At 34.8% G+C, this 16,974-nt stretch overlaps 1 protein-coding gene across 1 annotated transcript in view; it reads left to right on the forward strand.

Moving 5' to 3' along the window:
• LOC129228709 (uncharacterized) overlaps positions 1-16,974 on the forward strand; it is a 68,490-nt gene that overhangs the window by 34,434 nt on the left and 17,082 nt on the right. The window contains exons 9-13 of the mRNA XM_054863393.1: positions 2,200-2,295; positions 10,322-10,403; positions 12,499-12,584; positions 14,088-14,223; positions 15,489-15,607. Of these exons, the coding sequence (XP_054719368.1) occupies positions 2,200-2,295; positions 10,322-10,403; positions 12,499-12,584; positions 14,088-14,223; positions 15,489-15,607 (519 nt within the window). The remainder of the gene's footprint in view (positions 1-2,199; positions 2,296-10,321; positions 10,404-12,498; positions 12,585-14,087; positions 14,224-15,488; positions 15,608-16,974) is intronic.

A 16,974-nucleotide genomic window follows, 5' to 3' on the forward strand; every position in this document is an offset into this window, starting at 1 on the left:
TTTTTTGGGTTCCTTTGATTTTATATTTATAATTGTTGCAAAATACATCTAGTGGAAGGTGAAATTTCGTGAAAATTAGAAGTGTGCCCATCCCTTGCATACATGATATGTATATTCTGGGCAAGCAGAAGTTTGGTAAATTGTCGTACAAAAAAAGGTTTGTCGAGCTGCAAGTTTTATTTAGCCATTTTACTTGTTTTCTTAGATTACATTATTATTAGAACCTGAATTATACTAAACTAGCTTTTACCTGCGGCTTCGCTCACGTTAATATAGATTATTTTAATCGATTCAGGTTAATAGTCAACACAGGTAGGTGTCAAATCGTTACCAAAAATGGTTTGTCCCCAGTTTCACCGACATTTAAAACTCCCTCCCCCCTTTAGTATATCAAAGGATGATTAAAACTGAAAAACGGAGGAGGAGGGGGGGGCAAATGAATTATCGGCGAAACTGGAAAGACACCCAAAAAATCACGTAAATCAGGAAAACATTTAAGAGTAGTGAGGAAGTTTGTACGGGTTATTCTTAAAAATTCCAATTCGAGTGAGGTTGAATAGTTAAGGCACGAAAGAATTACAAACAAACGCAGTCACTTATCGCATTTATAATATATTTAAGGATTTTTTTTCTTTTCTTTGAACAGTCTAAAACCTTCTCTATATGGCTATTGACGTACAAACTGATTTTAAGAAAATGTAGCCTCCCGTAATCCTCCTATAATTGCTTTAGATATTTTGGGAAATTGTTGTGGGTTCTTTCTGCGATTTAAAACATTATCAAATTTTACCAAATTAACCCAAAAATAGGTTTGGGATACCTTGTATAAGGCTCCCCCTCCCTACTTTGAACTGTGTGTTACTAATTTTCGTTCAAGAAATATTGTCGCCAAGTATTGAAATACTTCTACTGATTATAAAACGAGGAAACATATTTTCAGCCGAAATGTTTCCAAAATAAGTAGTAAAATTTAGCAATTGTTTAAAACAGCGCAAAAAGACAAATTTATGGAAGTTTTTGTACTGTTTATGGATTTGCTTAATTTAGTTGGCGGATTATTTTACATGTTGATAAAATATTTAAAGACTCTTTTAACGGCGGTATTTTGGTTACATGGTGAAAACCGAGAAACGGTATTACGTTGTTTTTAGCTTCAAAAACAGTGACGGTTGAAAAAACTGTCAGATGACTTAGCTATTGAAGTTTTTCTCCAAAAAACGTTTAGCGAGATTCCTGCTATTCAATTGGATAATGAGTAAATGTCCAGAAAAGCACAAATTAATTTAAAAAAAAAAAACATTTATTACACCAAAGTTGCATTAAAATGAAAAATTATCAGCCAAATCATTTTATTTTTCGCCAATCTTGTGCAAAAATTCTAGTTTGAGATTTGACTTGAGAAAAGCCTTGAACAGTCAGATGAAAAGCAAAAATAGGCAACAATACAGCAATTGTAGCTATAGCCACGGAGTTGAGATGATAAACTAAATATTGTATTGGGTTGAGGAAAGCCTTCGAACATGGAACTAAAAAGCTTATAACTCGTTTTTTATTCTACTTAGAAATTTCGAACCGGCGCCATCTTCAGCAGAAAAATCAAAGCTTGCGATCGACACATAATGTTAATATGTGCAAGGATTTTTTCACCCCCATATTAGAGAATTTGTATGAAAATTAGATATTATTGCCCCCCATAACGGGACGAAACACACCCTATGTGTTATTCTGATGCATAAGCTATATTACTGTAAAGTTTCATCAAAATCCATTTAGTAGTTTTTGCATGAAAGAGTAACAAACATCCATACAGACAAACTTTCGCATATATAATAGTAGTAAGATATATTTCTTTTACCTCGTTTCTTAAAAAAACATTTAGAAAATGAAATAAATGATTTTCCATTCGTTGAGCTGTTTCCGAGTACTTTTTACAAGTTGTTACACATTGCATTAATTAAAATGTACGTTATTCTTACAGTAATGTATATTGAAAATGATGAAATTTCATGTTACTCACTCTGGTGTCAAAATGGATACACATTTTTCGAGTACCGAGGTCAAAAAGGGTTTTAAACATAATATAAACGGAAAGTTTTCCCTTGTAATTTTCTTAGAGGTCATTTAGCCCCAAAAGTCATACAATTATTCTCATTTTCTTTCCTTTCTCTAATCAATTTTCATTCTGTCTCAATTTTTCAGGACTTTGTGAGGGATGTTGAGTGTGATGTTTGGACAGGAAAGCAATTTGACACAGAAAATAATGTGACGCTTATAAAGGAGACTTACTGGTCCACGGTAAGTGCAGAGTAGAGTAGTTCAAAAAAACTTTTTTTCAACACCGTCTATTTTTTTAAGATTTGCTAATAGTATTACGCTGTAAAACTTTAAACATTTTACTCAAATTTTAAGAGGGTGCTCAATGACCCCTTAATTTAACATTAGCCGTAGCGTAGAAAATGCCACAAATTAAGAAACGTTTAATTTCCCCAGCTGTTTTTTTTTTTTTTTTTTTGTAAATAATTATTTTATTGCAATGTATTATATGCATATTACTAGCGTACGAGTATGTTATAATATGTAGCACACTGTAAAAACAATTCAGAAACGTTCCCCGCAAAATAATGGGCAGCTGATGTGTCCAATTTATGCCAGTAAGATACCTTACAAAAATCACGAACGTTTCCAGCTAAAATTCAGTAACCTTCTTGATATTATCTTGGAAGCTTCCTGAAAAATTCAGAAATCTTGCCGTTAAAAGTCAGTCGTGTCTCTGGAAAATTAGTGTAAACTTGGGAAGGCATTACTAAATTGCCTGTCATCTTCCTGATTTATTAAGGAAGTTCCAAGAGCAGTATTGCAAACATGGCCAAAGCTAAGCCAAAATTGCTGAGGAGAATTTCACTCGGCTGCAACTCTTGCAAAGCAACGTAGTCCATACTTATTCGCTCCCTTTGAGAGCTTAATTAGCAGGATGAATCGTAACGTCACTGAAGCCGATACACTTAATAAATACGCTCAGTTAATTTTTAAACTGGCAGCTAAAAATATTTTTTTAAAACAGTGAAAAGTCTGCATTCGTGAAACTTGTAGCAATTTAGGAAACTTTTTGACGATGATACTGGGTTTTTCCAGGAAGTGGATAAAAACCATTAAAATCCCGAAAAGTAACATGGGAATACCCAGTAACGTTTCGGAATATTTTTACAATGCATTGGTTTTTCAGTTCAATATATTTCTTTAATCCCCCTCCTCATACTTATGAAGTTTGAGGGAGGGGATTGAGCTCCCTCTTTCAGTCGAAAGAAGAAGTTAAAATTATTCCAGTATATTACTATTTATTCGTCTAAAAATATTGAGGGGTGTCCTGTTATCTAGGAGAAACCTTTTTTTACGTGTATTTTTGAACCGCCCTAGTACAGAGTAATTTATTTTTCTATTGAATACGGGGAGAAAAAAAAAAGATTTATTCAGTTAGCAAATACTTACCGATTAAAAACTGAGATTTGATATGTTTTACAGTACATACGTACGAGAGACGAGAAATGAATATATTACCTTAAAACTTGATGGGTAGTAAGAAAGGACCTTTGTGATGAAGGATCTCTACGAGTTTAGCAACATTGAGTCAACATTAGTCTCTATGACTTTTTTTTCCAAAATTTTACGAATATTGAATTAACTAGCGGTACCCGCCCGGCTTTGCCCGAAGTAGAAAATTAAAAGGTCATTTGGTTCGCTCATATTTACAAATAATGGATGATGAATTTCTCGCCAATTTGCTATGTTCATTTGCTCGCTCATGTTACGGTTCCACGTTGTAATTTATTAGTTCATGTTATGATAATTCGCTCGGTAAAATTTTCGTAAAATTGGAATAGAAAAAGAACAAAATCGATTTTTTGAAAAATCACGTCAAGTTGCTCACTCCTATGCTACGAACTAATTTTGAACCAAATTTCATGAAAATCGGCAGAACGGTTTAGGCGCTATACGCGTCACAGAGAGATATCCCGACAAAGATCCAGATATCCAGACAAACTTTGAGCTTTATTATTAGTAAATATTATTTAATCATCGTCTGCAACATTAACTTTGTTACGTTATAGTTTGTTCGAAATTTAAATAAACTGCAGTCACCCGCCAGTGGCGGGTGAAATAAGTGCAACCAAGAACAACCACCTGTCCAATGAGAAATCTGCCTTTTTCCTACAAAATCGAAACGTTCCACATCTCTGGCTATTTTTTCAAATCACCACAAAAGGTGACGCATTCAAACTCTAGAACCGCGAATTTCTAATGAGATTTTAAAAAATTTCTAAAGTGGTAATACTTTATCGTTTGCTGATGAAGTTAGTTTATATTTATTATTGTTGTAAAAATAACGTGCGTAATTTAAATTTTTTATACTCACGATTAGAATAGGAACTAGATAGAATAAGTTGACTGAAAAAGAAAGTACTTCAAATATAGTTTTCTTTTGTGAGTCCTCTTTATTTAACTGTTCGAGTAGCTACAGTAACTGCTTTCAGTCAGCAAGTAAAAAATATATATTTTTTTTATGATTCCTCTTTATTTAATTGTTCAAGTAGGTAAAGTAACTGCTTTCAGTCAGCCAGTAAAAAAGAAAATTACTGGCGTTGAGATTTTTATAGCGGCCTTTTTTTCTTTCACCATTTTTCCTCGAAGTAAGGTGCCTTCTTGAAAATGGCCTCTTTTGAAACGAGAGCGCGGCCAAGTGCCAAACTTCTGACTATCGACCTACGTATGCGCATCGACACATCTTTCCGTCGTGTCAAAATAGTACACCTATGAAATATAAAAAGAACTGCCACGATTCTCAGTTCGCCAAGTGATTTAACCATGCTAGATTACATACCAAATACCTTTTTGCTTCGACCAACCGGCTCACTCGTGAAACCAAGACCCCAAGTCACGTGATCAATTTCAAAGCAAAGCTTTCGAAGAAGTCAGGTTTCTTTGGCTTGTTTCACGCAAAACGTGGCAACCATTCGTCGTTGTTGAGTCATGTGACTTGGGGTCTTTGGGTCGGCTTTTGCTAAGTCGATGATTGGACTTGTTCCCTCCATTTTAACTCCTGCTCTTAAGCCGAAGCACGTGATGCTTATCCCAATAGCTCTTAGGGCTCCTGTTGATTCTATAGGTCATGTTTAAGTGACGCATTTCTAAAATCGATTCCGTCCACTTGCAGTAGCTCGTTCTGTAAGCTCTGTACATTGTAAGAGAGAATTCCGAAACGTTTCTGGAAATAAACGTTCCTAGCCGCTAATGTTCGTAATTTCTGCCAATGGGGGTCGTTTCCCAAATTTTAAAAGTATTTTATTCTGAAAGAACATGTTTAAAAACATAGGATCTAACCATTTTTTTTAAATTGTTTAAGTTTAATATTTTTAAAAAATATTTAAATTGGTGCGCTTTCATTGTTTACATTTCTTGCCGATGACATCACAAATAATGAAATGCCATTCTGTGTTGCCATTCACAGAGCAAAATATTTGATTCGCATCTTTACTCACGCGTATTGGCAACGATGCGGTTGATAGCAAGCGTAGAGCGCAATTTTAATTCGCTTCTTGATTATCATAACGTGGAAACGCGGTACAAAGATGCACCAAAGAGCATCATTTGTGACGTCATCAAGACCACACCTTATTTGAAAAATCGGACTTAAAAAAAAATAATTAAAAAATAACTGTTCGGAAAATGAAAGAACTTTCTGGGTCCATGTTATTGTTTTTGCTCATTCTATCAATATCAGTGACTAAAAGTACTACTTTTGACTAAAGTAAACAACCCCATTTCACATCTGAGAAAAAAAAAAACGGAAAGTTTCCCGCTAAAAGTTAGTGACCTTGCTGAAATAACCCTAGAATCTATTTGAAGCATTCATAAATTTTCTCAATAATAAAAGCCAGTCATGATTCCGGAGTAAATTACGAACCTTTAGAAGGCATTTGGAGATGTTTTATAATAGCTTGGTAACTTCCTGTCCAACCAGAGCAGCTCCTGAAGCAAACATATCTGAAGCTAAGGCAGAATTGCAAGCAAATGCCTAGCAGCATATTAGCCTGCAAGTCTTGCAAAACTACAATATCCTGAATCTGCAGTTCACCCTCGTTAGGGGTTTGATCATTCTGGACCACACATAGCGAAGCTGAAGGCGGAACACGTAACAAAGAAGATGAATATATTTTCACACTGGTAACTAAAATTGCTTTTCATAACAGTGTGAAATATGTATTCATGAAATTTCTGGCTATTTCGGAAACCTGAAATACTTGGTTTTCGCAGGAAACTGAAGTAAACCCATTATATTCCGGAGCGTTGCCTGGAAACATTCTGTTGCGCTTCAAAAAAATTTTATTGTACTCGCGCTCAGTACTGTCTGACCATCGATTGATTGCATAGAAAGACTAATATCCGGTTTATAGGCGGAAATGGACGTATCTATTTGGGGGCACGGCAGTGCCCCCGCCAAGTCGAGCGCGAAGCAAACATTGCCGTACCATCCTTCACTGGAACCATTTAGCCGCATTTTCAGGCCCCTATTTGAGAACCTTCTGATGAGACTAGAACGCAGAAATTTTCGTCATCCAGTAAGCTATAATCACATACTTAAAATCCGAAATTTCAAGTCTGTAGGTCATTTAGTTCCGAAGTTAAGAGAAAGCAAAGTTTCGCATTTATGACACTCACTCACTCACTCATGATCATCAAAATAGAACTAGTACTTCCCATAAACTTAGAGAGGTGAAATTTGGTACAGAGTTAGGGTTTGATGGCCACATAAAGGGAAAACTATAAAAACTAGGCTAATTAAAGATCTGGAGTGACCCTGATTAGAAAACACAAGAGCTCAACCAAACTATTAGAGGTCGACATACAACCTTTACAAAAAATATTCAACTTGGCGGGCCGCTTCATTTGATGTCAAAAATCGAAAGCTGAAGTATCTAATGAAGAACCCTCAGGTGTATTAGAGATATGGTAATGCCCCCTTATACTATTGGTACATAAAAAAAATCGACTGTCATTGCAAAAGTCCATCGTAGTGGGACACCATCTTCTAACTTAATCTAGCCTAACTTTAGTCTACTCGAACATAACACTAATTAAATGTTTCTACAAAAAGAAGTGAAATGCCACCAAAAACATTCTGTAAAAAACTAGCCAAGTCTCGATGGAGCTGCTTGTTTATCTCTAAAAAGTAGTGAAATCTAGACAAAGTCATGACAAGTCTAAGGTTCCTTACTGCGATTTCTTTATTATTATAGTTAATGTTGTGTGACTTGGCCGTTAAAGGGTACACAAGGGTACAAAACCAGGTGCTCCATGACAACATTGCACCAATCTTTCGCCAGAACCACTACCCATTGACGATGGAAAATTGCCACTTGGAAAACGTGTAAACAAAATTGACCTGTACCCACTAAGATATAAAGAATGTCTAACGGCCAAGTCATACAACATCTTACTAATATTATATATGCGAAAGTTTGTCTGTATGGATGTATGGATGTATGTATGGATGTTTGTTACTCTTTCACGCAAAAACTACTGAACGGATTTTGATGAAACTTTACAATAATATAGCTTATGCATCAGAATAACACATAGGGTAGTTTTCGTCCCGTTATGGGGGGTAAAACCCCCTTAGGGGGGCAATAAGACACAATTTTTGTATAAATTCTCTAATATTGGGATGAAAAAATACTTGCACATATTTACATTATATGTCCATCGAAAGCTCTGATTTTTCTGCTGAAGATGGCACCTGTTCGAAATTCTAAGTAGAATAAAAAACGAGTTATGAGCTTTTTAGATCCATGTTCGAAGGCTTTCCTCAACTCAATACAGTATTTAGTGTATCATCTCAACTCCCAGTCGACAGCGACAATTGTTGTATTGTTGACTTTCTTTGCTTTTCGTGATTGTTCAAGGTTTTTCTCAAGTCAAATCTTGAAGTAAGATTTTTGCACAAGATTGGCAAATAATACATGATTTGGCTGATGATTTTCCATTTAAACGGAACTTTAATGTAATTAATGGTTTTTATTATTATTTATGCTGATTGAACACTTACTCATTATCCAAACAACCAGCAGATCGCCAAAATTTTTGCAGAAAGATTTCCGTTGCTGATGCATTTGGCAGTTTTTTCAACGTTGCTGTTTTTGAAGCCGAAGACTACGTCATAATGTTTCTCAGCTTTCACCATGTAAACAAAATATCGCCAATCAAAGAATTTTCAAAAGACTTTTTACTGTGTTAAATAATCCAGCAACTAAATTAGGCAAATCCATAAACAGCACAAAAACTTCCATTAATTTTCCTTTTAGCACAATTTCAAACAATCACCAAATTTTATTACTTATTTTGGTAACATTTCGGATGAAACCGTTTAGCGCCATTTTATGGTGACCAAAAATATCTCAGCATCTGGCGACGATATCTCTGCAACGAAAATTAATATCATATCGTTTTACAAACTAAGGAAAGAATGGGGGAGCATCATCGAAGGTACCCCGAAACGACTTTCGCAAATTCGGTAAAATCGCACCAAGAGCCACAATGATTGAAATTTCCCGAAATAACTAAAGCAAGTATAAGGGGATTACGAGCGCAGCTACTTTTTTTTTAATCACTTCGTACTTCATTAGCCATACAGAGAAGGTTTTAGACTCCATGTTAAAAAAAAAAGTATCAAAAGATTAATCTTTTTAAACATGAGAAGATTAATTTCATGTTTTTTAAATTTGTATCTGCTTAAATATAGTGCTTTCGTTTCTAAATCAATACTACTTTGTTCTTTATACTTATTGCTAATTTTAGTTTTATGGGTAAGGAAGAAACTCGATTTTTAATCACGTCAAAAAGATGTGTTTTACATTCTTTCACTTAAAACAGAAAACAAAAGCAAGTAACGATTTTTTCTAATAATTATTACTGACCCAGGCAACGCCGGGTATTTTTGATAGTAATTTATAATTTTATTTAAAAAATTGATTTTTTTCAGTTATCTTTTAAAAAATTACATATAAATTTAAATCTATTATCAAGTTTAAAAATTACTGGCTAACACATTTACAGATCAACAATTACAAACGAATAAAAACAACAAAAATATTTTTTAAATGAAAAAATTAACTCAACCTGGAAAAAAACCAGATCTTTGAGTACTATGTGGGAGACTTTAAAATTGCAGGAAAACAAAAATTTTTATCTAACGCTATTTACCTACTTTTCTACTTTACTGTTTATATTTTTCAGCTTGATAATTTCGTAAAATCTTACATTTCTGAAAATATGTATCAAAAACTTAATTTTTTGAAGAAACTTATAAATGTTAGGCACATGTGGGATAGCTAAATGGTTTTTAATTTGAATAAATGTTTTTGTGGTGCATGTGTGGGGTATAGGAGTAACGTTTTATCAACAGAAATTTTGAGTTTCTCAAAAAACATTTTATTTTAATTTGGCCTAGCATTACACAAGTGATGGTTCACACTTTCAGACATAATCGGCACTTGCTGCCGTTGTTCAAATTATATGATTTTTTTTTTTTTTTTTTTTTGACGTAAAAGGATAAAATATAAGAAAGTGTGCGACTTGAAAAATCAACTTTCGATATTTTTGGGAGGAGGGAGGGGGTGGGGGAAACCCTAGTTAACTATAATAATAAAGAAATCGCAGTAAGGAACCTTAGACTTGTCATGACTTAATCTAGATTTCACTACTTTTTAGAAATAAACAAGCAGCTCCATCGAGACTTGGCTAGTTTTTTTACAGAATGTTTTTGGTGGGATTAGTTTATACGGGTGATAGTTGGTTTGTTACAGAAGGCACTTTTGCCTCTCTATTATTTAGCCTTAGTTTTGTAAAAATGAAAATTTGCTTTCAGCAACATTTTTTTAATCCAAACTATATTCGATCTATATTCTCACGGCAAAAATTAATTGATTTATTTGTTCACAACAAAGTTTTGAACTTACCATTTTGCTTTTACGTTCCTGAACGAAATGAAAATATTTTATTTTATTTTTGTTATTTCCATGGTAATTATTTTTGTTTTCCTTCATTTTATTTTAGAGAATGCAATAAATGAAGGCACTAGTGACATTATAAAACGCGTGCATCAAAATCTCACCGTTATTTTCCCTTCTCCCCTGTTAGACTCATTCAGGTGGAATAGTCTTTACTTGGCAGATTGCCAAACTACATACAATCCGCGGTCAAACAGTAACGTAATGCTTAAAAAATGTCTTGAAAATTCAAATAGTAAAGCTGCAACTTAATATTATAGAATGGCTGGCACGAAGAAGTGGAAGAGCTGGTAAGGTACGGAACTCCTCTACAACATGCCGTGGTAACCGCAGATTACGTAAGTTCTGATATGTGTGTACGTTTACTCTTGAACTTTTAATAATATCACTATTAAAAAAATTTCTAAAAAGTTTATACCATTCATATTTTACTCAAAGTACAACTTTTCTACTTTATTAAATTAGAAATAACTATTGAACAAGAAATAAAATATTAATTTCAAATGTATGTCTTATTACTTCCTTTTACAAAAAAGGAAGTATTGTATTCACGAAAAAATTTTCACTCAAAACTCGACCTTAATTTTCATTTTGCTCACCCCCGAATGAACGTTGAGTTTTTTTTCGACTTGACCACACGTGGATATATGCCTAAGAACGTATAGACACGCGAAATATCCATTTTGACGACTCCCGAGTTAGTTATAACGAGATTTCTCGTGACGTCTGCATGTACGTGTACGTATGTGCGTATTTGCGTATGTGCATATGTATGTCACATAACTTAAGAACGGTATGCCCTAGAAAGTTGAAATTTGGTACGTAGACTCCTAGTGGGCTCAAGTTGTGCACCTCCCTTTTTGGTTGCATTCAGGTGTTTCTAAAGGGGTGTTTTGCCCCTTTTGGGGGGAAATCATTGTTAATTTCGATGTAAACTCAAGTGCTGTTATAATTTGGCGGACACTTGGCGATATATCGCCAGTCTTTCGGTCGCCAAGTTTTGTCGCCAACTTGGCGACAAATTTCGAGTGTTTTTTTTTTAATTTCATTTTAATTTAGCCACCGTTGGTGATATTTAGAGAGTAAACTATTGAATCACATTAAAATTGCCAGTAATGGGGAAATGACGTTAAATGGGAGTAAAAGGAAGTCATGTGATGCACACATAAGTTCGTTTCTTAAATAAATTTAAAAGTTAAAACTAACCAAAACTTGCTGAATTTTCCCGTCACAGGTAAGTATTTTCGACTATTCGAAACATGAGGTTTTTACAGCAGTTTGAATTTGCAAATCGATGTGAATCTGAATACTGAGCAGCACACGTAAAGGTTAAAATATCAAGCAAGGCATGAAAGTCATCTGAAGTGCGCTTTGTAACAATTACAACCTTATGTTCAAAAACTTGTTAAGGACAAACAGAGGCCGTCCCACAGTCATGAATGTGACTGGTCATACAAGTCAACCTCATCTAAATAACTTCAAATTAAATTCATTTCGTTGATTCTTTGATTTATTGCTTTCCAATAATAATGCTCAAACTAAGTTACATCAAGTAACATCAATTTTTCGTGGATTCATCTATGTATTCATATAATAACCAGCTTTAGCTATCCTAACCAGTTTCAGTTTCTAATTATATTTTTTTATCTATTGTACTGTGTATATTGTCCACATGTGCTAGAAGTGTTGGAGGGTGCGGCATGACCAGGGCCGTGTCCAAGGGGAGTGTTTTAGGGGTTGAACCCCTCCCATTGGGGGAGAATAATGATAAAAGCAATATGAAGAAAATGATATTTAACTTAGTTATAGTGTTAATGTTTATGTCAGTGCTCTTTTTTTAAGTCATTTTCTTTGATTTTTTTTCAGCAATTTACGAGTGCCCACTCTTCACCAACTGAAATTATATTTTAGAAAACCAGTTGCAAAAGAACCACTGAATAGACTGACAATACAAAACATCCAATGGGAATATTTTTTGGTATACAGCATGTAAAAAAAAAATATTTGTGCGAAATTTTTAATACCTTTTGCAATATGCAGTGTAGTTAACAGATAAAAAGGCTTGTTTCTGAAGAAGCTGTAAAACAACATTCTATCCACTAGCGCAGCCGGAATTTGGGGAAATAGGGGAGGGGTCACAAACATCCCTACATGTATATAATACTATACTTGTTATCTCTTCCTACGAATAGTCATGCGCTTTAAAATCAATGGCTCTGGCCCCTAAAGTACTCCATTGCTTGATTATAACCATAAAACAGGAATGAATTATTTGGTACAAGAGGTGTTTTCATGCCACTGCGAGAAATGATTTTTAAAAGATCTTTGAAACCCCTCCTTTTGTGAAATCCTGGACACGGGCCTCGGCATGACCTCACATTAGTGTTCAAATGGTTTGCACAGAGCCTGACAGGTTGAGAATTTGGGGAAATTCCAGGCGCATGTTGCTTTTTATCGTCTGCATCAGAAAGTTTGGAGGACCGCATGCAGTCCACGAGTTGCAGGTTGAGCATTGCTGCTTCGGTATGTCTGCTTCTTTTTCACAGTAATGACTTGAAAACAGGGCCTGATCCCACAGGCCGACTAGGCCTAGGGCCTGGGGCCCCATCTTCCTAAGGGGCCCCAAATTACTTTAAAAAAATTTCCATAGCATTGCAACTTTTTGAAAAATACACGTATTTTTAAAATAAAAATAAAATATTATGACTTATTAATTAGAAAACAAAATTCTTTAAAGAGGAATTTTTATTCATTCTGCCAGTAAACAATTTACTTTATCACAATTATGAGGGACCCCAAAGGGGATTCATAAATGCACATGATAAATGATTTATACAGAGTTATGTGATAGACAAAGAGGACCCCCAAAAGTGCATTCCGACGGGCCCTAAATCTGGAAATCAACCACTGCATAGTTTGCAGGGGGCTCAAAATTAAAGTGGGCCTAGGCCCTCCACTTTTACTTAGTCGGGCCCTGCTTGAAAATTAAAAAGCATGTATATTTACATTGGATCACTTAACTATGCAAAATGGCAACGATGCAAATGTGAAAATAAAAACTGGTTTTACCTCATTTCAAATGCTTATAACTTTTTTCCTCGTTAGTTTACCGCTTCCGTTCTTTATTACCATAGGTATAAAATGTTCTGAAAACGAACTTCTTTTGCTATTTAGAATGAAATCAAATTCAAAATGAACCGATAACTATTTCGAGTAGAAAAACCAATTTTTGGGTTAGAAAAATTAATTTCGAATAAAAAAAGAACAGTTTATCGATTTCTATTCGAATCGGTATATAAACCTTCCCATCACTAAACTAGACAAACTGAAAAGTTTAACGAAATCAGTCCGGCATTCCGAGGTTACTCCGGACATACAAATTTAGAATTTGTTTTATTTAAGGATAATTTGCTGAAAGTAACTACCTTTACCTCAATTACCTCCATCATATGCAGAGTATAAAAACGATTTGAATCAATATTTAAAGCTTTTTCAATACAGCTGGACCATTTTCTCTTTGATGTTAGTTTAATACAGTTCTCGTGATTGTTAGTCTAGTGCAATGGAATTGGCCTCCAATGTTTTGGCGATTTACTAACTTTTTTTAAAAAATGCCGGCTGGTGGCGTGATGGTTAGGCGCTGGCTTTCTGCGCCTGTGGACCCAGGTTCTGAGCTGGGGGTGGCCAGTCGGTGGATTTTCGAGATGCAGAAAACCTTCAGCGCCCATGTCGTATGTTTATGCGGCATGTAAAAGATCCCTAGAGCATTCGTTTGGCTTGGAATTCTCTTGGCAAAATTAAAATTCCTAGTGCAATTTCGCATCAAAGAGAGCCCAGGTGCCTCCATCTGGTGGAAACTGGGCATCCAAATTATCTGTGCCATCGACATCCTGCGCCTTAATGATGGCACATGAAAGACTGGATGCCGTATCGGGGGAACTCACTAGGTCTTTTAAAGGCTAAATAGCCTAAAACGCAGCGCCCATTAGACGGAAAAAAAACTAACTTCTAAAAAATGTTTTTCAGGCTGGGGAAAAGGTACAAGGTATTGATATGATTAGTTTCCTCAAGTTCAAAGCAAAGCCACCTCGTCTGATGTTATTTGACATTAGCAACTGCATCGAGATGGAAGAGCACCAACATTTAGCCATAGATCTTAGTCGTAAGTATACCTTTGGCTTCCAATAATGAGTCGAGTTTTCCATAAAACCGTTGCAGCCGCTTCACAAGGAATAGTTCTTTTAATCACATTACAGTACCTTACAAGGTAAAAGCTTAGATAATAAGCAGCAAATTGCCGCCCATAAACAAGGGCTAAGGCAAAAAAATGATATTCTTCTAATATGCTTTTATTATCATATCCATATTTAACTGCATTAACTGATATCGTTTGAAGCCCAGTGGCTCAGTGGTAGCACTTTGCGCTCCCGCGCCACAGGCCTGGGTTCTGTTCCCGGGTTGGGCATGGTTGACTTTGCAGTTCATCCCTTCAGTGGATCGATAGAATACCAACTGTACTTGGAAACCGAACACTGGGGGTTCCGCTTTAGGTTGATCACCTAACCGGAACATCTGCCTTGCACCCCAGAGCCCCCTGGTCAGTAAAACTGAGTTGGGCACAGTAGGCCTTGGCCCTCACAGGCTGTCGTGCCACAGGGTTTGGTTTTGGTTTAATGTCGTTTACAATCTTCCTAACAGTACTAACTCTGTATTTTCAAAATTTGTTTTTCTATTGAAATAATTTGAAAACAAAATAAACCCTAGAAGAAGGGCATATTTTGCAAATTAAAAATTCTATCTTTAATTTGTAACATGTGCCCTTCTTCTAAGACAGGAAGGATTAATTATAAAGATCAAGTGTAACATATGCTCTTCATCCAGAGACTCATTCAAATGACGGGTGAAATCTATTTGGCAATGATTTCTAAAGCTTGAAATTAGGCATAAAATTAAAGTAATAATAAAGGCTCTGTGATTATAATGAGAACTACGAATGTTATTATCTCATGGTAAAATTAACATTAATGTTTAATCTTTTAGTTTCTGATGAGAACAAGAAGCTGCTTTTTGACTACAAGTTTCAATTTTTAGAAACGCTCTGTAATTAAAATGAGAACTACGAATTTATTATCTCATGGTAAAATTAACATTAACGGTTCATCTTTTAGTTTCTGATGAGAACAAGAAGCTGCTTTTTGACTACATGTTTCAATTTTTAGAAACGCTCTGTAATTAAAATGAGAACTACAAATGTTAATTATTTCATGGTAAAATGAACATTAACGGTTAATCTTTTAGTTCCTGATGAGAACAAGAAGCTGCTTTTTGACTACAAGTTTCAATTTTTAGAAACGCTCTGTAATTAAAATGAGAACTACCAATGTTATTATCTCATGGTAAAATTAACACTAACGTTTAATCTTTTAGTTTCTGACGAGAACAAGAAGCTGCTTTTTGACTACAAGTTTCAATTTTTAGAAACGGCTCAATATTATCTTACTGGTGTTTCCCAAGTTGTAACACCTCTGAGAGTTCAGAAGCTACAGGTTTGTATCGTTCTCACATCCTCAGTAAGTAAAAAAATGAACTAAATATTTAAAAATAATAACAATAATAATTTTAAAGACCATTCCCGTGGTTCACGCTAAATGGTATGAAATAAAATAAGTATGACGATTTCTTGATTACAACACTCAAAAATTAAAGTTGATTTTAATATATTTATATTTAGGATAATTCTAAAGCAGTAAATAAAATTTAAATTAAAAATTTGAGAAAAGAAATAGGCGGCTTGCAGCTTTGTACGAAAAGTTTTTGCAATACCGTCTATACTTCTTCTTTTCTCGATTTTTAATTTCAATTTTATTCATTGCTTTTCCGTGCTGGCAAATTACTAGACTAAGATTGTTTTTAAAGCAAATTCTTTATTGATTACATAACTATAGACACATTAACGAACAGAGAAATAATTACCTAATATTTAGTATGCATTCCCTTGTTCTTGATGAACATTTTAAGTCTTTTTGGCATACTTTACACCATTTCTTAACTTTCTAAAAAAGGAGGTAAAAAAGTTGTTTGTACTCACTATTATATATACTCACATACACATACTCACTAATTACCTAAAGCTAACTTTAAATATAACAGAACACACAAATAAAAAGAACTAGTGAGCTGCTTAAGCTGATTGAGGTTATGTTCCTGGTAGGTAGATAAACAAAGAACATAAACAAAGCAAACAGTGCTGCCACCTGCAAACATTAAATTATGCTAAAATAACTTAATAATCAGTGTACAGTATATACTGTACTTTAACAGTAAAATAAATAGTATTTTAGTACAAATAGTGTACAAAAAACAAAAAAAACCTCTTTAGTCTAATCATTTGGCCAGCACTGTTAGAATACTTAAATACAAGAATAGAAGAGGTGTTCAAATGAAAAGATACCAAATTATACTGCGGGTCTAAATAAAGACTTTATTCAAAGTTTGCACCATGGGACCTGAGCACCACGATCCCACTGATAAACTAACCGAAGGATTCATTGTTTCCAGAATTTCTGTGACCTTGACGTACTTACTCCTTAACAGTGCCCTGGAGCTCGCCGTCCTAGTTGAAGCGCTTCCCTTTCAAATGCTTTTCAGAAAAGATCAATCACTTGATGGAAATCGCAGGATGATACTGTCCAACCACGGATTGTATGAAATTTTCAAACGTCCAGATGAGACGAATCTATCTGAATGAGGGGGAAAATGTAAAAATTTGATGTGCGTATTCCGCTCATTTGAATGAGACTTTACTTCTGCAAAAGTTGACATGGCCAAAAATCATAAGATTTGTCCATTTCCTGCTGTAAAATGGATGTTTGTCTTTCCATACAATCCGTAGTCAGACAGTATGTCCGGACTG

Source organism: Uloborus diversus, chromosome 8, assembly GCF_026930045.1.
Source record: "Uloborus diversus isolate 005 chromosome 8, Udiv.v.3.1, whole genome shotgun sequence".
Taxonomy (NCBI): Eukaryota; Metazoa; Arthropoda; class Arachnida; order Araneae; family Uloboridae; genus Uloborus; species Uloborus diversus.